General features: G+C 40.7%; 1 protein-coding gene across 2 annotated transcripts in view; it reads right to left on the bottom strand.

Annotated features, from left to right (window-relative positions):
• The window catches only part of sufu (suppressor of fused homolog (Drosophila)), a 174358-nt gene that overhangs the window by 36348 nt on the left and 118175 nt on the right, over positions 1-19835 (bottom strand). The window contains exons 9-11 of one of the 2 annotated variants that reach the window (XM_072479577.1): positions 18390-18434; positions 10869-11003; positions 6510-6648 (exon numbers count right to left, since the gene is read on the bottom strand). In XM_072479577.1, coding sequence (XP_072335678.1) covers positions 6510-6648; positions 10869-11003; positions 18390-18434 — 319 coding nt within the window. The remainder of the gene's footprint in view (positions 1-6509; positions 6649-10868; positions 11004-18389; positions 18435-19835) is intronic. The other variant, XM_072479578.1, reaches the window with a different exon arrangement.

Genomic DNA, 19835 nt, shown 5'->3' with positions numbered 1-19835 from the left:
CTGTGGGAAGTGCACCCATCTCCAGCTCCTCAGAAACCACGTTAGGGAACTGGAGCTGGATGAACTTTGGATCATTCGGGAGGCAGAGGTGGTCATAGATAGAAGCTTCAGGGATGTAGTTACTCCGAAGAATAAAGATAGATGGGTGACAGTGAGAGGGGCTGGGAGGAAGCAGTCAGTACAGGGATCCCCTGTGGTCGTTCACCTTAGTAACAAGTATATACCGCTTTGGGTACTGTTGGGGGGTGGGGGGGACTTTCCAGGGGTAAGCCATGGGGTACAGGTCTCTGGCACAGAGTCTGTCCCTGTTGCTCAGAAGGGAAGGGGGGGAGAGGAGTAGAGCATTAGTCATTGGAGACTCCATAGTTAGGGGGATAGATAGGAGATTTTGTGGGAACGAGAGATTTGCGGTTGGTGTGTTGCCTCCCAGGTGCCAGGGTGTGTGATGTCTCGGATCGTGTTTTCGGGATCCTTAAGGGGGAGGGGGAGCAGCCCCAAGTCGTGGTCCACATAGGTACCAAAAACATAGGTAGGAAAAGGGATAGGAATGTAAGGCAGGAATTCAGGGAGCTAGGGTGGAAATTTAGATCTAGGACAGAGTTATTATCTCTGGGTTGTTACCCGTGCCACGTGCTAGCGAGGCGAGGAATAGGGAGCAAGAGGAGTTGAACACGTGGCTACAGGGATGGTGCAGGCGGGAGGGTTTCAGATTTCTGAATAATTGGGGCTAATTCTGGGGTCGGAGGGACCTCTACAAACGGGATGATCTACACCTGGACCAGAGGGGTACCAATATCCTGGGGGGGAAAGTTGCTAGTGCTCTTCGGGAGGGTTTAAACTAGTTCAGCAGGGGATTGGGAACCTGAATTGTAGCTCCAGTATAGAGGAGGTTGAGAGTAGTGAAGTCATGAGTAAGGTTTCAAAGTTGCAGGAGCTTACTAAAATACCTAAATCCCGGCACCTGCCAAACATTCCTGTCCCTGCTCTATCCATGTCTCAGAAATGGCCACAACATCGAAGTCCCAGGTACCAACCCATGCCGCAGGCAGGAAGGTGGTTTAAAGTGTGTCTTCTTCAATGCCAGGAGCATCCGGAATAAGGTGGGTGAACTTGCGGCATGGGTTGGTACCTGGGACTTCTATGTTGTGGCCATTTCGGAGACATGGATAGAGCAGGGGCAGGAATGGTTGTTGCAGGTGCTGGGATTTAGATATTTCAGTAAGCTCAGGGAAGGTGGTAAAAGAGGGGGAGGGGTGGCATTGTTAGTCAAGGACTAGATTACGGTGGCAGAAAGGACGTTTGATGAGGACTCGTCTACTGAGGTAGTATGGGCTGAGGTTAGAAACAGGAAAGGAGAGGTCACCCTGTTAGGGGTTTTCTATAGGCCTCCGAAAAGCTCCAGAGATGTAGAGGAAAGGATTGCAAAGATGATTCTGGACAGGAGTGAAAGCAACAGGGTAATTGTTATGGGGGACTTTAACTTTCCAAATATTGACTGGAAACGCTATAGTTCGAGTACTTTAGATGGGTCCGTTTTTGTCCAATGTGTGCAGGAGGGTTTCCTGACACAGTATTTAGATAGGCCAACGAGAGGCGAGGCAATATTGGATTTGGGTACTGGGTAATGAACCAGGACAGGTGTTAGATTTGGAGGTAGGTGAGCACTTTGGTGATAGTGACCACAATTAGATTACGTTTACATTAGTGATGGAAATGGATAGGTATATACCGCAGGGCAAGAGTTATATCTGGGGGAAAGGCAATTATCATAGAATTTACAGTGTTGAAGGAGGCCATTCGGCCCATCGAGTCTGCACCAGCTCTTGGAAAGAGCACCCTACTCAAACCCACACCTCCACCCTATCCCCATTACCCAGTAACCCCACCCAACACTAAGGGCAATTTTGGACACTAAGGACAATTTAGCATGGCCAATGAACCTAACCTGCACATCTTTGGACTGTGGGAGGAGACCGGAGCACCTGGAGGAAGCCCACGCACACACGGGGAGAACGTGCAGACTCCGCACAGACAGTGACCCAAGCCGGGAATCGAACCTGGGACCCTGGAGCTGTGAAGCAATTGTGCTAACCACAATGCTACCGTGCTGCCCACTATGATGCGATGAGGCAAGACTTAGGATGCATTGGATGGAGAGGAAAACTGCAGGGAATGGGCACAATGGAAATGTGGAGCTTGTTCAAGGAGCAGCTATAGTGTGTCCTTGATAAGTGTGTACCTGTCAGGCAGGGAGGAAGTGGTCGAGCAAGAGAACCGTGGTTTACTAAAGCAGTCGAAACACTTGTCAAGAGGAAGAAGGAGGCTTATGGAAAGATGAGACATGAAGGTTCAGTTAGGGCGCTCGAGTGTTACAAGTTAGCTGGGAAGGACCTAAAGAGAGAGCTAAGAGCGGACATGGGAAGTCTTTGGCAGGTAGGATCAAGGATAACCCTAAAGTTTTCTATAGATATGTCAGGAATAAAAGAATGACTAGGGTAAGAGGAGGGCCAATCAAGGACAGTAGTGGGAAGTTGTGCGTGGAGTCCAAGGAGATAGGAGAGGTGCTAAATGAATATTTTTCGTCAGTATTCACACAGGAAAAAGACAATGTTGTCGAGGAGAATACTGAGATTCAGGCTACTAGACTAGACATGAAATGAAAATAAAAATGAAAATCGCTCGTCACAAGTAGGCTTCAAATGAAGTTACTGTGAAAAGCCCCTAGTCGCCACATTCCAGCGCCTGTTCGGGGAGGCTGTTACGGGAAGGGCTTGAGGTTCATAAGGAGGTGGTGTTAGCAATTCTGGAAACTGTGAAAATAGATAAGTCCCTGGGCTGGATGGGATTTATCTTAGGATTCTCTGGGAAGCTAGGGAGGAGATTGCTGAGCCTTTGGCTTTGATCTTTAAGTCATCTTTGTCTACAGGAATAGTGCCAGAAGACTGGAGGATAGCAAATGTTGTCCCCTTGTTCAAGAATGGGAGTAGAGACAACCCCGGTAACTATAGACCAATGAGCCTTACTTCTGTTATGGGCAAAATCTTGGAAAGGTTTATAAGAGATAGGATGTATAATCATCTGGAAAGGGATAATTTGATTAGAGATAGTCAACACGGTTTTGTGAAGGGTAGGTCGTGCCTCACAAACCTTATTGAGTTCTTTGAGAAGGTGACCAAACAGGTGGATGAGGGTAAAGCAGTTGATGTGGTGTATATGGATTTCAGTAAAGCGTTTGATAAGGTTCTCCACAGTAGGCTACTGCAGAAAATACGGAGGCATGGGATTCAGGGTGATTTAGCAGTTTGCATCAGAAATTGGCTAGCTGGAAGACAGAGGATGGTGGTTGATGGGAAATGTTCAGACTGGAGTCCAGTTACGAGTGGTGTACCACAAGGATCTGTGCTCATCCAGATACTTTTTTAAAGTGAGGCATCCGGCCTCTACCACCCTCCCAGGCAGTGCATTCCAGATCGTCACCACTCGCTGGGTAAAAAAGGTTTTCCTCAAATCCCCCCTAAACCTCCCAACCCTCATTTTGAACTTGTATCCCCTCGTAACTAACCCTTCAACTAAGGGGAACAGCTGCTCCCTATCCACCCTGTCCATGCCTCTCATAATCTTCTACGCCTCAATCAGGTTGTGGAGTAAAAGCTGGGGCATGGTATTAAACTGAACTGTCTTTCGTGGACAATCCTAACTAATGAAACGAGCAGAAACACAGCAGATGCAATTTACTTTGGATGTGTATGAAATAGAATAAGCAAGTCCATTATATTGTACTATTACCAGCTAAGAGATTTAGCACAGGGAACCTAATCCCAGGAAGCTCATTTGTTCTTGAACTAACCTTTATGAGCACAAATAGCCCAGAGGGCATACTCCCAATTTTTCATCTCTACCCATTGGAAGTGTGCGCACTCTCCTTGTCATCTTTAAATTGTTATTGCTTCTGCCTCAACACTAATTAACACTAGATGATTACAGGGGAGGTTAGGAACAAAAAACATTTTTTGACATGAGTATACACTGAGGCAGACACTAATTCAAAAGGAAAATTATTTTAATTTATTAAGGAAGAATATAGAAAGGAAGAGCATCAAGGCTGATCATTACCACTGGCACAGCTGCAATGACCTTAATGATCTCATTCCGTAATCAATTTCTAATGAAATGAGTTGTTTAGAATCAAGTAATAAAATTTTGTTGTAAAAAATGGAAATGAACAAGTTCCTACAAACACATCATTACAAATCAGTTAGGGACCAGTAATCTTTTTTGTAAAGTGTACAGAATTTGAAATCACAGGTGTTTATCATAGAATTTACAGTGCAGAAGGAGGCCATTCGGCCCATCGAGTCTGCACCGGCTCTTGGAAAGAGCACCCTACCCAAGGTCAATACCTCCACCCTATCCCCATAACCCAGTAACCCCACCCAACATTAAGGGCAATTTTGGACACTAAGGGCAATTTATCATGGCCAATCCACCTAACCTGCACATCTTTGGACTGTGGGAGGAAACCGGAGCACCCGGAGGAAACCCACGCACACACGGGGAGGATGTGCAGACTCCGCACAGACAGTGACCCAAGCCGGAATCGAACCTGGGACCCTGGAGCTGTGAAGCAATTGTGCTATCCACAATGCTACCGTGCTGCCCTTTATTAAAGGATAAAACCACAAAAGTCCTTGTTTGTACACAAACAAAGAATTTTAACTATCCAAAGTCCACAAAACAAAGTCAATACTATCCATCTTATACGCTAACACCCAGGACTAACATAAGGTAAATATGAATTAACAGGAAAACTATGGTAGAACGCAGCACAAATTGCATATTAAATGGCAGACACAACCACGGCACATCCCACACATTTTCTCAGTAACCCACCCAGGCATCAGTGACCACCGTGAGTGACAAAAATCCGTTAAACTCTTATCTCCTCACGAGAGATTTCAGTTCCTCTCCTTTGAGAATGTAGCCTTTAATTTCCTTCATCAGTGGCTCCAACTGAGCATGGAAGCCTTCTTGCTTCTGCCTGCAGTGTGTTGTCAGACAATTGAACTCTAGCTCAAACTTCCCCAACCAATGCTCAACTCCCAGCCTCTCAAATCACTGTCTGACAGTATGTGCCAGACTGCACTACTGTCTATGGCACAGTTCCTGCCTCCCAGTTGCGCCACTACCAAAGACTGCTTGACTTTCAGCTTCAAATGTGGGAAGCGAAGCAGGCTGTGATTGGAGGTGCAGACCATGGCAGATATCTTCAACCTCACTGACCCTTCTTACTGACATTTTCAGCAATCACTCAGGAAGCCAAACAGAGGGGCTTCGCAGGTCCCGGGCTAGACAAGTCTGATCCAAAACATTGGAGCGCAGTCTCAGGATAAGGAGCATATGATTTAGGAATGAGACAAAGAGAAATTTCTTCACTCAAAGGGTTGCGAATCTTTGGCATTCGCTATCCCAGAGGGTTGTGGATGCACCATCGCTGAATACTTTTATGGCTGGGATAGAAAAGATTTTGGTCTCTCAGGGAATTAAGGGATATGGAGAGCATGTGGGAAAATGGAGTTGAAGACCAAGGTCAGTCATGATCATATTGAATGGCGGAGCAGGGTTGATAGACCATGTGGTCCACTCCTGCTAATTCCTATGTTTCCCTGCAGCACCCTGCACTTGCACTGGAGCCAGAGACATGATGGGAGTTGTAATCCTCAGCATCATCCTGAAAACACAAGACAAAATCCAAAACAATAGAATCCCTCACAACGGTCAGAATATGTAGTTGTACCTTAGGTGCTGCCTCATAGAACATACAGTGCAGGATGCCATTCGGCCCATCGAGTCTGCACCGACCCACTTAAGCCCTCACTTCCACCCTATCCCCGTAACCCAATAACCTCTCCTAACCTTTTTTATTGGACACGAAGGGCAATTTAGCATGGCCAATCCACCTAACCAGCACGTCTTTGGATTGTGGGAGGAAACCGGAGAGGAAACCCACGCAGACACGGGGAGAACGTGCAGACTCCTCACAGACAGTGACCCAAGCCGGGAATCATAGGGCAGAAGGTTAGGACTGTAAAAATATGATGTGAAGACCTTTTTATTTGTAATTAAACATTGCTTTGTTGGTCACAATATATCACTTGCTTAAATCGAGCCACTTGGAACACAATAAAATACAATAAAAAACAGCAGCATTTTGGTGTAAGGGGAATATAGGTACAAGAACTGGTCTTAGAATGTCCCTTCAGAAATATACAAAGCAAATAATTTTAGAAAACTTTTGAGGTGGGTCTATAGATTTTAAGATTCCTAACTTCAATATTCCTTACCATTGTGCTTGCTAAAAACATAATTAAGAACATGGTTGATGGTTGTTACCTTTTCAAAGAGATATAAATTTCGCTCTTTGGTGCTTCAAGTATGCTAGCAATTGGTGAATCAGTTGCCCATACAATGCTGAGCAAAATGAAGTCAAGGCAATAAAAGCAGATACTCACCTGTAGCCATGGACCATGAGCTGCATATGGGTGTTCCTCTGTAGCAAATGCACCTTCAACGCCAGTAGAAACAAATGTGATTGCCGTATCTCCTGTGATGCTTTTGTAAGTAAAGTGCCTTCCATGTAACAATCTACCTCTAAAAGAACAAGCATATTTCTTATAACATTACGTTGTTTTCAAATAGATAAGTTTCCTAAGTTCAAACAACTGCTGAGCATTCACACAAACACACTGACCTATTTTCCTCCAGACTGGAAAACAGGTCTCTGCATTAATTCTTTTGAATTCTGTGGATGAGCTGTCAGGCATTGGGAGCCAATGACAAATGAACAGATAGCAGACCTCCCTGCTCAACCTTTACATTAAAGGCCAACCTCCATCCAAAAAAAACCTTTTAAAAAGAAAAACTTCTTCCATCTCCAAGGGGTGAGTGGGAATTAGAAGTAAACCAGGAAGTTAAATGATTGAACATTTTGCTTCCTGTAGTTGGGAATATTAGGTAGAGAAAAGATAAAATTTAAAATTAAAAACAGAAGGAACAACTGGATGCCATGGCAAAATATTCATTTTAAATAAAACTGTGTGTGTTTGTATTGCAGTGAGAAAGGTATTTGATGTTTGAGTACCTTTATTACAGTATGATGCTAGAACTTTCAACATCATAGTATAGTGAGCTGAGAAACTACAGAACAGTTAACCTAAACATTGCTACAGTGCAATTTGTTTGAACTTGCCGGAATTTTAATTTAAAAAAAACTGGAATTACTTTCCAGATAGGACGGAATTCAACACTTAAATCTGAAAACAATATATTGTTAGGCATTGTTAGGAACAACATGTAAGTTTAATTTATATTTCATATCTGTATGTTAAGAAAGGTGAAATCAGAGGGCAGCACGGTGGCGCAGTGGTTAGCACTGGGACTACGGCGCTGAGGACCCGGGTTCAAATCCCAGCCCTGGGTCATTGTCCATGTGGAGTTTGCACATTCTCCCCGTGTCTGCGTGGGTTTCACCCCCACAACCCAAAAGATGTGCAGGTTAGGTGGATTGGCCATGCTAAATTGTCCCTTAATTGGGAAAAAATAATTGGGTACTCCAAATTTTAAAAAAAGGTGAAACCTGGATCTAGTTTCATTTAGAGTCTTTTTGAGAGTTGGCTGCCAGCAAGTCTGGGGTCTAGATGTATACATGCATTTTGTCAGGACACAGGCAGTTTAAAGTAATCTATATTTGTATTGTTGGATGTTAGAAATAAGGTATATATTTAGATGAGTTTAATTGTCTGCTGCTGGGTAAGAAAGGGCTAAAACTGTAGTTAGATGTTAAACAAAGGGATTTACATGTAGAGGGGTTATGGTTTAATTTCAAATTATGTCTACATCGAAATGGGTTCACGGCGTGAAAACAAACAGAGCTTAAAGAATGATTAGGCTGTGGCTGAGCAACCAGGGGCCACTTCATGTTAGAAAAACCTTTTGAGTTTTGTTTAGGCTGGACTGAAGGCAGTTGGAACCAGGTAACTGGAGAGGAAGATCTCACAGACACTTCTGGAAGCAGAGGCAGAACATTAGAGTAATGAGATGAAAGCAAGTCCCAGGAGCTAGAGAGCAGTAGTTCTAGCAATCAGGGAATAAAAGAGAAGTCCCAAGAAGACTGAAGTGAAAGGGACAAAAGGAACTGGAAATTTAACAAGGTACTGTTCCTTGAAGTTAAAGAAAGGGGCACAAAAAGACTCCCAGTTAAAGAAAGAGCTGAAAGGCGCAGTCCCGGTGACGTTAGCTAGCGAGAAGCCAGACATCTGAAGTAATCCTAAAGTTGGTGACCTTAGTATTGCCTATGAAGCAGTGGTGTTCTGTGGAAGCTTGAATGCATGTGGCAATCCAGGGCAGAAGAATACCGACAGGAGAGACTGAAATCCTGGAAGTGGATCCGTGATAAAGCATCTAAAAGAAAGCATCGTTTGAAAGAAGAATCTAAGACCTGTCTTTTTGAGAGTGAAGTTTAGAAACACTCATCTGGAAATCAGAGATCCAGTGAGACCATTTGGCTCACAGTGTGAGAAGCATCTGGGGGAGGGGGATTTGATGAGAAATCCACAGAAGCCGTATTGGGTGGTGTCTGACACTTAGTTTCAGAATGGGGTGCGTCTGACCGCATTTGGCCTGATGGTTTATAGGGACTGTGTACTTGCTGATAAAGTATAAGATATATTTTGTAACTTGTGTTATCCTTAAAAATCTGTGTACATTTGTGAAGATATAGGTGGGGTGCAGGAGTATTATATTATAGTAAAACATTTTGGGCGCGATTCAACTAAATGGGAACAAAGTCCCATAGTGAACGTGTTTAGCCGCATGTTTCCTGGCACTTGAAGCGGCGAGAAACACATGGCTATAAAACGGCACTTATATTAAATAAGCGGCCTCAGTGGAGAACACGCAGCCAAGGCCACACGTAGCCCCGTTTTGTACACAGCGGAGCTCCGTTTGCCGAAACACCTGTGTAGCGAGAGATCAGTGGCGTCCCGATCACAGAGGCCCAGACCCTCTTACTAACACACTTTGTGAAGTAAAAACAAAAGCATAAAGTAGAAAAACTGTGCTGTTGCCTAGTAACAGGTGTCCAGACACACAGGAAAAGAGAGAAGGGCAGTTCAGTCAGTCAGTATGTGGAAATCAGAGAGTGCAGGCAGAAAGTGTAAAATTCTTTAGGAAGAAATCCTGCAGACTGCTGTGGAACTGTTTAGGAAACTAATTTGTTTGCTTTGAAGTTAAAATAATGGTGACTCAGAGTATGGTTTTTGGGTGTCTCGGGAAGAGATACCAATTGAGGAAGAGCATCTCATGGATGTTCAGAAGTCCGCCAAAAGAAAATGGTTTGAAACGGAGCCAGCCCAAGCCTTGGTGTTGAGATAGTCGTAAATCTTCACTGGGGATTTTGGGTCGGTCAGGCTGGGATAAAAGGAACAGTGAGAGATTGAATTATTTTTCATTATTTGTATTGAAATCTTTCCAATCTTTTGTCTAGTGTAACTTAGTTCATTTCTCTTGTTTAAAAAAAATGTTTTATTCTTTATGCTAAAAGCACATTGGAAGATTTCTTGTGTTCAGAAATTGACCTCCACTAGTTTTCTAAAGCAAAACACAGTTAGGATCGACCAAGTCAGGTTTCATTCTGGGATCTGACTTGTCCAGCATTAACAACAGCTGGGATCGTAACAGCATGCATAGCTATTAAAATTCTAACTCAATTTTGGGATAAAAGCAGAGTACAGCAATGTCTTGGGTCAACGGATACCCAGAAGAGCAGAACTTTCATGGATTTTGTGGCATTATGACTTGCATGTAAGTATTATGAAAATCCCAATAAAATCCAATGAAGCAAGACTGTGCCACAAAATGTCAGACAAACATTATATCAAATTGTTAACACTTTTGTTAAAATAGAGAAGAAACTAATCTCATAACGAAGTTCCCTTATTATATTAACCTGCATGATTTCAATCCTTATAATTCTTGCATTTCAAAATGAAATCTGAATTAAAATGAAGCTTACCTCTTTGTAATTATTCCTAATTACCATGTCTCTCGCTCCTCTCCAAGTGATAGAAATAAAGTTAAATTGGTCATCCAGTGATTATCAGCCAATTGTATTAGTGTACTTTTTTAAAAATAGGTTTACACCACTATTAATATTCTGTGAAAGAGTAGCAGTAACACCAACAATCCATTATATAACAGGACGTGCTAAGACTAATTAAAAGGATTCTCTTATCGCTTCATTGAAAGACAAAATGCATTAGTGTGCTTCATGAAGTAGTATATTAGCCTAATTACTAGGCTGTAAAAGAAAATATTGAAAACTCTGGAAATGCAAAACCAGTCAATTGGCAGCAAACAGAGAAAGAACATTAATGTGTTGGGAGCTGTGTGAAAGGACCATATAGCTGAAACTTTGATCTTTCTCAGATGATTTTCTGCTATGTACTTCCAGGGCTCAAACTTGATTTTTTTTCCCCCACCTATTCCTTGCAAATGCCATTTATTTTCCCTTTTATGTTGCTGGACTGTCCCTATGCAACATACCTTGTCTGAGTTCACATAGATTGGAAAATCTTTGCTTAGTTACTCGACAAATAGGAATTAGATTTTCCCGGCCTGTGGGAAAATACCTTGTTTGAACCTCAGCACGATATTGAGAACAAATGTTCTATCACACTTTGTTGTTGGAGTTTTATATTTTACTACTTTTGTTTATTTCAGATATTCCCTTTGATCCTGCTCATTACTCGTTCAAATAGGATTCACACACTTTCTGGATTTCAGTTTTTTCATAAAACTCAATAACTGTTCACCTCAGTGACAGTGGAATAAGAGTTCCAGATTCCTGGTTGAATTTAAGATGTACACTCTCCAGCTGCCTGGTGCGGATCAATTCATGAGGAACAATAGCAGCAGAGCTTTCACTTTCCAAACTATCTTTCCTAGTCCTAGAAAACAGAACGGGGAAACAAATTATATTTCAAACAAATTATATTTCAATGGAAAGATTTTCAGTAAAAAAGAAACAAAACATGAAAAACTAATTTCTGCTTGCGACAAGTTAAAACTTTGGAGCCAATTACATTTCAGACATACATGAATTCAGTGGCAGAAGGTGAGGAACAACAACTCACTAAATTGAGATGTTTGTAGTCTACAGTAATGTGAATATCATCTCCAAGTAACTAAACTCTGTCCAGGAGTGTTCACCAAAGTTGGCTGCAGTTCAGAATACAGTTCTCTTTGGTTTAATGTGGTGCATGAATAATAAACGTTACCTGAAAAGCGCATGCTCTTATATATAATTATCGTGATCAATACATAAATTTCTCATTTCCCTTAGGTAAGATTTTTCTGCTAGGTATGATAGACTGCATTATGCTAAACCAAACCCAAAATTTTCAGCTCAAGTCTCACTTGCCTTACTGGTCACTCAGGTTCTGTTTTCACATTTTCAGAAATTAGCATCTGTATCCAAATCAATAATCAACTGGATAATGAAAGTTTATACAGAATGTCACAATGTGAGTCAAATACAAAAAAGTGTGGTGTTAAATGGTTTCCTTGAAGTGTAACCCATGAATTATCATGTTTTATTTTTGCATAAATGGGGGGGTGGAGGCGGGAAAAGGGCAGAACAAGAATTCTTCAGTTTAACAGAACTGAATTACCAATTTAAACTGAATAATCTCTTCCCCCTCTTCCACAGTAATAACAGTCGTAGAACACATGCAGGTTATTTATTACATTCAAGTTTTAGTTTGTTCTTGACGGAAGTTTGGTGTAATTATCAAGCAGAAGTGCAAATGACATAACCAGCTGCATGTGCAATGTTGAATTCAGGGATTGCAATAAAATAAGTTAGGCAAGTCTAAAATAAATCATTCATTATGCACACTTTTAAAAAACCTGGGTCGCTATTTCACAGAGACAATAATGCTCCATTCAACAGTAGTTTGTCCCAATTATCTTCTTTTTTAAAAAAATGATTTGCATATTTACATCCTTACTCCAAACCGACTGTTCTACCTTCCTATTTAAACTAGCCTCTGGCCGGCTTCAATTTTCTTGTATTTCTCTTGACAGCACCATTTCCTCCGGTACCTAACTTAAATTAACATTGTTTATTTGCGTGTTTTACAGTTGGAACCACGAGGTTGTTTGATTATGGGAAACATTAGCCACATCCAGTTCTATTCCCAACATGTTGTTTAAGCAGGGCCAGCTGGTTACTGATCAGTACCAGCAATCTTGCCTGACATTTCTCATTATAATCTGGGCAGATTTGTAGTAGCTCCTTTGCAGTATCCCAGTTGTGATATAGCTGCAGCTCACATTTATTTTATGCCTTTTATTTAGTAAATATCACACAATGCTCTTCACAAGTAGATATCAATTGTTAGCAGAAGGAGGGGGTTGTTAGGAGTATATCTGAAGTATAGATGCAGATTGGGATTTTAAGGAGGCTTTTGAAGATGGGGGACAAACATAGCAAAATTAACAAATTTAGGTAACTTCAGGAGGCACGTTTATTGTAGGCTCTGTCTACAGGGAGAGGGAAAACACACAGCAACTGATAGAGTAAAAGCAAGGTCATTGGAGTGCAGGTAGTGGTAAAAAACAGGAGCAGCCAAACAAGGAATGGGAGGACATGAAGTCAGGGATAAAGATACTAGAACCAATGTGTTTGAGAGATTTGAGATCAACAAAGATTAGTGGAACAGTTGAGCGTAGGACATGAACAGAAACATTTAAATTAATTTACTTTTTAAATGGAAGGTGGAGCTTGGGAGTTCTGTAAAGACGAGCATGGAAAATGTGTTGAGAGGTGACAAAGATATACATGCAGGGTTCAGCTAGCACTTATGGTAGATAGGTAGGGTTGGAGAAAGACAATGTGTTGGGCGATGGATTTGATTCAGAGTTTGTAATAAAGCTCAGGGCCAAGGTGCACAGAGGTTATATACCCTCAGGTTGCACTGAGTAAGCAACTACATATAGTTTCTGATCAGGCTGAATAGATTACTTTGTCTTGCTCATCCACAATCTGATGCTTGTCCAGCAGCAGGACTATAAAGGGTAGTGATCAGATGCACATGAAAGCAGACAATATCCTTGTGAGGGCGGAGGAGGGAGAGAGAGAGAGCAAGAATTAATTAAATTATTTTAAAACATGCCACGTCTCAATGGTAAATGTTACAACATCAGGACCAATATTTGAAATGGGGATCTGCAAAGTGAAGATAAAAGCATATTAAATACTGTGTCCTAGCTGATTGTTAAATTCACTGATGAGTAGAAATCCAGAATTGCGAAACTTTCATTATGCTGTCAATTTGAAACACTCTACATCCATGAAACATTACAAATATCATCCATAATTGAGCTGAAGGGGAAATAGGTAGGTGAGTCATGCAGATTTTGTTTCCATGGTACCCAGACATTCAACATATTAAATCAATGAACAGAAATTTATTTTGTTTATTTATTGCTGGTGTAATAAATAATTACTCAAGTTTTGTAAGCAAAAGTGGCAAAAATGCTGATAATGCCATGATCCACCAATATAACATGTGCTACTTTTAGAAGACAAATGAATTTTATTTTCTCAAATGACATATGCATCAAATATACAATATTATTTCTCAAAAGATATGAGCAGTGATTAATTACCACATTTGTGAGTTATAGCCACTCATTTCATCAGTCACAACTTAGATTATTTCTGTAGGATAATTCTGTAAGATGTTTGAGTTGTTTTAAGAATCATTAAGTGCTTGATTGATCCTACAAAGTCCTCCTTACTAACATCTGGGGACTTGTGCCAAAATTGGAAGAACTGTTCCACAAACTAGTCAAGCAACAGCCTGACATAATCCTACTCATAGAATCATATCTTACACAGCCAAGGTATCAGAACCCTCCATTACCAGCCTGGTTATGTCCCGTCAGTCCAGAACTCATTTCAGCACACTGCTATAGTTAGGAGGAGTTTTCCATGTGAGTCTCCAACATTGACTCTGGACCACATGAAGTCTCATGGCATCAGATCAAACTTGGGCAAGGTACAAAACTGTTGCAGATTACCACCTACCTCCCTCAGTTGATGCATCAGAACTCCTCCATGTTGAACACATGGAGAAGCACAGAGGATAGTAAGGGCACAAAATGCACTCTGTGTGGGGGGACTTCAATATCCACCACCAGGTATAGCACGGTAGCACCATCACTGACCAAGCTGGCAGAGTCCTGAAGGACATATTTGCCAGACTGGGCCTATGGAAGTTGGCGAGAGAACCAATGAGAGAGAAAAATATATTTGGCCTCATCTTCACCAATCTACCTGTCCCACGTTTCATTGACAATGCATCCCTCTATGACGGTATTGGTTGAAGAGACCACTGCAGTCTCTATAAAAATAGTCCCATCTTCACAATGAAGATACTGTCTATTGTGTGGCACTACCAGCATGTTAAATAGGATAGATTCAGAACAGATCTAGAAGCCCAAAACTGAGCATCTATTAGCATCAGCAGAATTGTATTCAACGATAATCTGTAACCTCATGGTTTCGCATATCCCTCACTCTACCATTATCATCAAGCTAAGGGATTAACCTTGGTTCAATGAGAACTGCAGGCCAACATGTCATGACAGCATCAGGTATACCTAAAACTGGGGTGCAAACTTGATGAAGCTACAACATAGGATGACATGCATGCTAAACGGAAGTAGCAAGCAATAGACAAAGCTATGCGAAACCACAACCAATGGATCAGATCAAAGCTCTGCAGCTCTGTCACATCCAGTTGGAACTAGCCAAGCTGTTTCTGGTGCAGCTACAACACTTGCATCGACCTGGCAATATGGAAAACTACCCAGGTATTCAGCAATTACCTTCCTCTCTACAAAAAGCGGGAATAAATCCAATCTTCTAATTACTGACCCATCAGTCTACTCTCCATCATCAGCAAAGTGATGGAAGATTTAAATGACAGTACCATTAAACGGCACTTACACAGCAATAACCTGCACACGGACTCTCAGTTTGGGTTGCACTGGGTCACTGGGCTCCTGAGCTCATTACAGCCTTGGTCCAAATCTGGGCAATATAATTGAATTCCAGAGGGGAGGTGAGAATGACTGCCCTTGACATCAAACCAGCATTTGACTGAGTCTGGCATCAAAGGGAGTCAACGGGAAATAGGGGAAAACACTCCACTGGTTGCAGTCATACGTAGCACAAATGAAGACAGTGCTGCTATTGGAGGCCATTCACCGAAACTCCAGGGGCGCGATTCTCTGCTCCCGCGCCGTTTCAGAGAATCGCCTGGGTCGGCAAATTTTCCCGCGATGCCGGTCCGACGCCCTCCCGCGATTCATGGAAGCGGCCAGATCGGCACAATCGCGTTTTGTCTCCATTTCAGAGAATCGCGCCCCAGGACTTTGCTGCAAGAGTTCCTCAGATTAGTGTCTTAGGACCAACCACTTTGAGATGTTTCATCAATGGTTTCCCTCATTATAAGCTCAGGAATGGGATGCTCATTGGTGACTCCTCAGATCTGAAGCAGTTTGTATTCGTATGCAGCAAGACCTGGACAAATTCAGGCTTGGACTGATAAGTGACAAGTAACAACAGTAATTGTACCTTTGTCAGAATGGTAGCAGGTATCACAGGCCTTATTTGTTCCCAATTCAAATAAAAACTAACTTCTCCCAATGATATTTAATGGCAAAAATCCATCCGTCATTTACAAGACACAAGTCAGATGTTAGGTAGAGCACTCTCCACTACTGACACAGTTGCAGAAGTGTACTCCATATACAAGGTGCAGCAACTCGCCAAGGCATCTTCAACAGCACCTTCCAAACTTGCGATCTCTACCACCTAGAGGACATGGGCAAAAGGTGCATGGGAACATCACTACCTGGAAGTTGCCTAGCAAGCCATATACCAACCCTCTCCAAGAATTATATCGCCATTCCTTCACTATGGCTGGTTAAAACCCTGAAACTCCATTTCATAAAAGAAAAAGAACACATACAGGACATGAAGAAATCTCTCTTTCATATCACAAAATTCCAGACAACTACCAATTCCAACATGGGTGTTTTTTGTTTGGCTTTAGATTCTAAAGTATCTTAGTGACTGAAAATGTTAACAAAATAAAAAATGAATGAATGTCACATGGAAAAACAAATAGCAAGGGAAAATCATTTTGGCGTCCTTAGCATCCAAGGATGTTGAGATGGAAATCCATCATACTATGGAGCAGCTAGACATTGATCCACATTGTAGAAGTTTTCATACAATAATATAAAATACCACTTGAGCTATCCTATAGCTGAAATAAGGTAACAGAGTAAGCCAAGCGTATTCAATTTATTATATAGGTCTCGTAGTTTGAAACAATAAATTGATGCTGAACTTCTATAAAACACAGATTAGGCCTCAGCTGGAGTAATGTGTCCAATTCTTTTTTAAAATAAATTTAGAGTACCCAATTATTTTTTTTCCAATTAAGGGGCAATTTAGTGTGGCCAATCCACCTAACCTGCACATCTTTGGGTTGTGGGGGTGAAACCTACGCAGACATGGAGAGAATGTGCAAACTCCACACAGACAGTGACCCAGGGCCGGGATTCGAACCCGGGTCCTCAGTGCATTGTGTCCAATTCTGGGTACTACACTATATAGGAATGTAAAGGCCTAAGAGAAAATGCAGAAAAGAATAAAAGGAGATTTTGATAAAGGTGTTTCCTGTGGCAGAAGATTCAGAAGCTAGAGGGCATAGATTTAAGCTGATTGGCAAAATAACCAGAGATGACATGAGAAAACTTCTTTATAAATCAATTTGTCCTCTGGAATGCACTGTCTAAAAGTGTAAAGAAATTGATTCAATTGGCACTTTTATCATGGAAATGGATAAATACTTATGAAAATATTGCAGGGCCTGTAAGGAGCAAGGTTGTGGGATCAGTTCTAACAAACAGCCGGCATTACTATGAAGAACTGAGTGGCTTCCATGCATGCAGTATCAAGTCTATGATTCTAAATGAATCTATGTCATGAGAGCTTGTGCCATAGCTTAAAATTACATTTTGAGCATCCTTTTCAAACAGACATCTCATCTCATATGTGCTCACCTCGGTGTATAAACACAAACATAAGAACACAATAAATGCAGTAGACCATCATATTCTTAGGACCAGTGAAGAGCATTTTTCTTCTCCCCAATTCTATTTCCTCCAAGTTGCTACTCGAGATATGAATGCAGTTGGAGTGTTGCAGGTTATCTGATGGTGTAGCATCACTTAATTTTCAAATGCACTAACCCTGACCAGAAGTACAATTCACTTTCCTGAGCCATGGAGATTGAGTAAAGTGCAGCATTCCATTGCTATAATGACTTATCAACTTACTCAGTGAAAACAAGGCATCAAAACAGGGATAATTTTTGGTCTGTTTGATTCCATTGCAAAACATTTTTTTTCTTTGAGGGAAACTTGCAGTGGTCCACTTATGTGCTAACAAATTAAAACTTAAATAAGTCAAAAGTTTAAAAACTGCTGTAAAAATACTGAACTTATTTGATGCATACACAGAGTTCTAAAGGAACAGTTCAAGAATATTAAGGGCGCCACAAAAACTGCATTATAACATTTATTTTTTACTTCCAGTTCAGAGTAATCATTCTGGCTTTCCATCACAATGAGAACAAAGAAAACATCAAACTTGGCAACAATGCTTTTGAAATGGTTTGAAAACAGTTTGTATTCCTAACCTAAATATACAGCTATACTGCAAATATTAGCAACATACTAAAGTATTCCAGAGTCATGGGTAAATAACCACTACTGTATTTCACAAAAAGTCAGTTCAAATTATTTCTAAGAAGCTGTCTGGCATTTACAGAATGGGGACAAACTATACAGCAATAACTACAGGCAAACCAATTTTGCAAATGGAACCAATGAAACATTGACTGCACGAAAAATACAAGTAAATTCAATGTGCCGACTTGTCAATTGCAGCAGTGTATCATATATTAGAATGGCTAGCATTTTGCTATTTCTAATTCCACTCTGCAGTTAAGTATAAAAATACTATATACTTATAAAATGTGTTCCTTATTGGCTTATTAATGTTGAATTCTTACAAGAATGTGCATGTACCCTACAAAATGCAGATTTGAAAATTCTCAATTTAGTAGAATTCATTTTAGCTAGGATTTATACACAAGAGACAGGAATTATTATAGAAGTACAATCTGGGCTTCTCAAACCCATATAGACTGGGAAGGGGTAAGATGAACTAAGCATTATATTCTTACCTTTCAGTCTGCTTGCTCTGGAAATGGCCCACTGATTGCACTAGTCTATGGAGAAATTATGGGTAGATTTGTACCAAAAATATCACAATCATAATTTAAAAACAAATCTACTCAGCTACACAGACAGAATTAATCTTCGATCCGAGACCTTTCTGACTTGGTATTTTCAATTTGGCTTTGCTCTGTAGATTTGACTACCAAAACATTACCAGGGATTAAAATATTTCCTATTTTTGTTCTTAATATTATTTGAATTCAGATAGTAATACATCCTGGAAGAAAGAAAGGAAAAGGATAAAAAACACGGATCATGCAGTGCAATATTTACTTTACTGTTAAATGAAATGTTGAGTGTATGGTAAATTCCAAGACACAATTGGGTACATATACTGCCATATATATCTAATACAATAAAAAACAAAAAACAATGCTTCATCATCCAGCAACAATTTGTGGGGGAAGTTCTCATTTCAGTTGAGGTTAATTGAGGTCATTCGTATATCAAAAAGTTTTTAAGAAAATCGAGAGTAATATATTTCTACAAATTTCAGAGGCACCCTCACCTCCAGCACATGTCAAATCTCTTTCTTTACAACTTTTGAAACAAATATTTTAATATATTCTCAAACTCCCTCCCCAATAAACTGCATTCACAAATAATTAATATAATCTGAACCACACACACTGACATCCCCATCCTTTCAAAATTCTGCATAGTTTAGAGATTACCTTTACGGTTCAATAAATGAGAAGTACTAAGGTTGGAATTCCTCGGGTCAAAGATAAACCAAATGTAGCATAATCTTAAATTGTGACAATGAATATGTGCCAAAATTACAGAATAATAAAATGTTCATGTTTTATTATAATATACATCTCATCCACAGTATTACGGTTGGTCATCGTATGAATCTTATATGGTCAGTGTTAAGATTCTTGTTCTTCCTGATATATATTAATGACTAGATATTGGTGTACAGGGAACAATTTCAACACTTGTGGATGATACAAAACTTGGAAGCACTGTGGACGGTAAAGAGGATAGTGTTTACTTCAAAAGTACAGACAGGTTGGTAGAATAGGTAGAAACATGATAAATGAAATTTAATGCAGATAAGTGTGAAATGATTCACAGGAGCAGAGATACCAGGGTGCATGTGTGTAAGCCATGGAAGATGGCAGGACAGTTCAAGAGAGTGGTTAATAAAGCATACAGCATCCTAAGGTTTATCAATACGGACATATGTAGTACAAAACAAAGAGGTTATGTTAAACTTGTACAAAATATTGGTTCAACCTCAACTAGTACTACGCTTAGTCTGGGGTACCACACTTTAGGAAAGATGTGACCACATGAGAGAGAGTGCAGAAAAGTTTAACAAAAATGGCTCCAAGGAAGAGGAACTTCAATTACATTAACAGATTGGTGAGGTTGGGACTGTTTTG

This window comes from Scyliorhinus torazame, chromosome 16 (assembly GCF_047496885.1).
Source record: "Scyliorhinus torazame isolate Kashiwa2021f chromosome 16, sScyTor2.1, whole genome shotgun sequence".
Lineage (NCBI taxonomy): Eukaryota > Metazoa > Chordata > Chondrichthyes > Carcharhiniformes > Scyliorhinidae > Scyliorhinus > Scyliorhinus torazame.
Note: the sequence above shows the minus strand (reverse complement) of the source record. Positions and strands in the feature narration are given on the sequence as shown.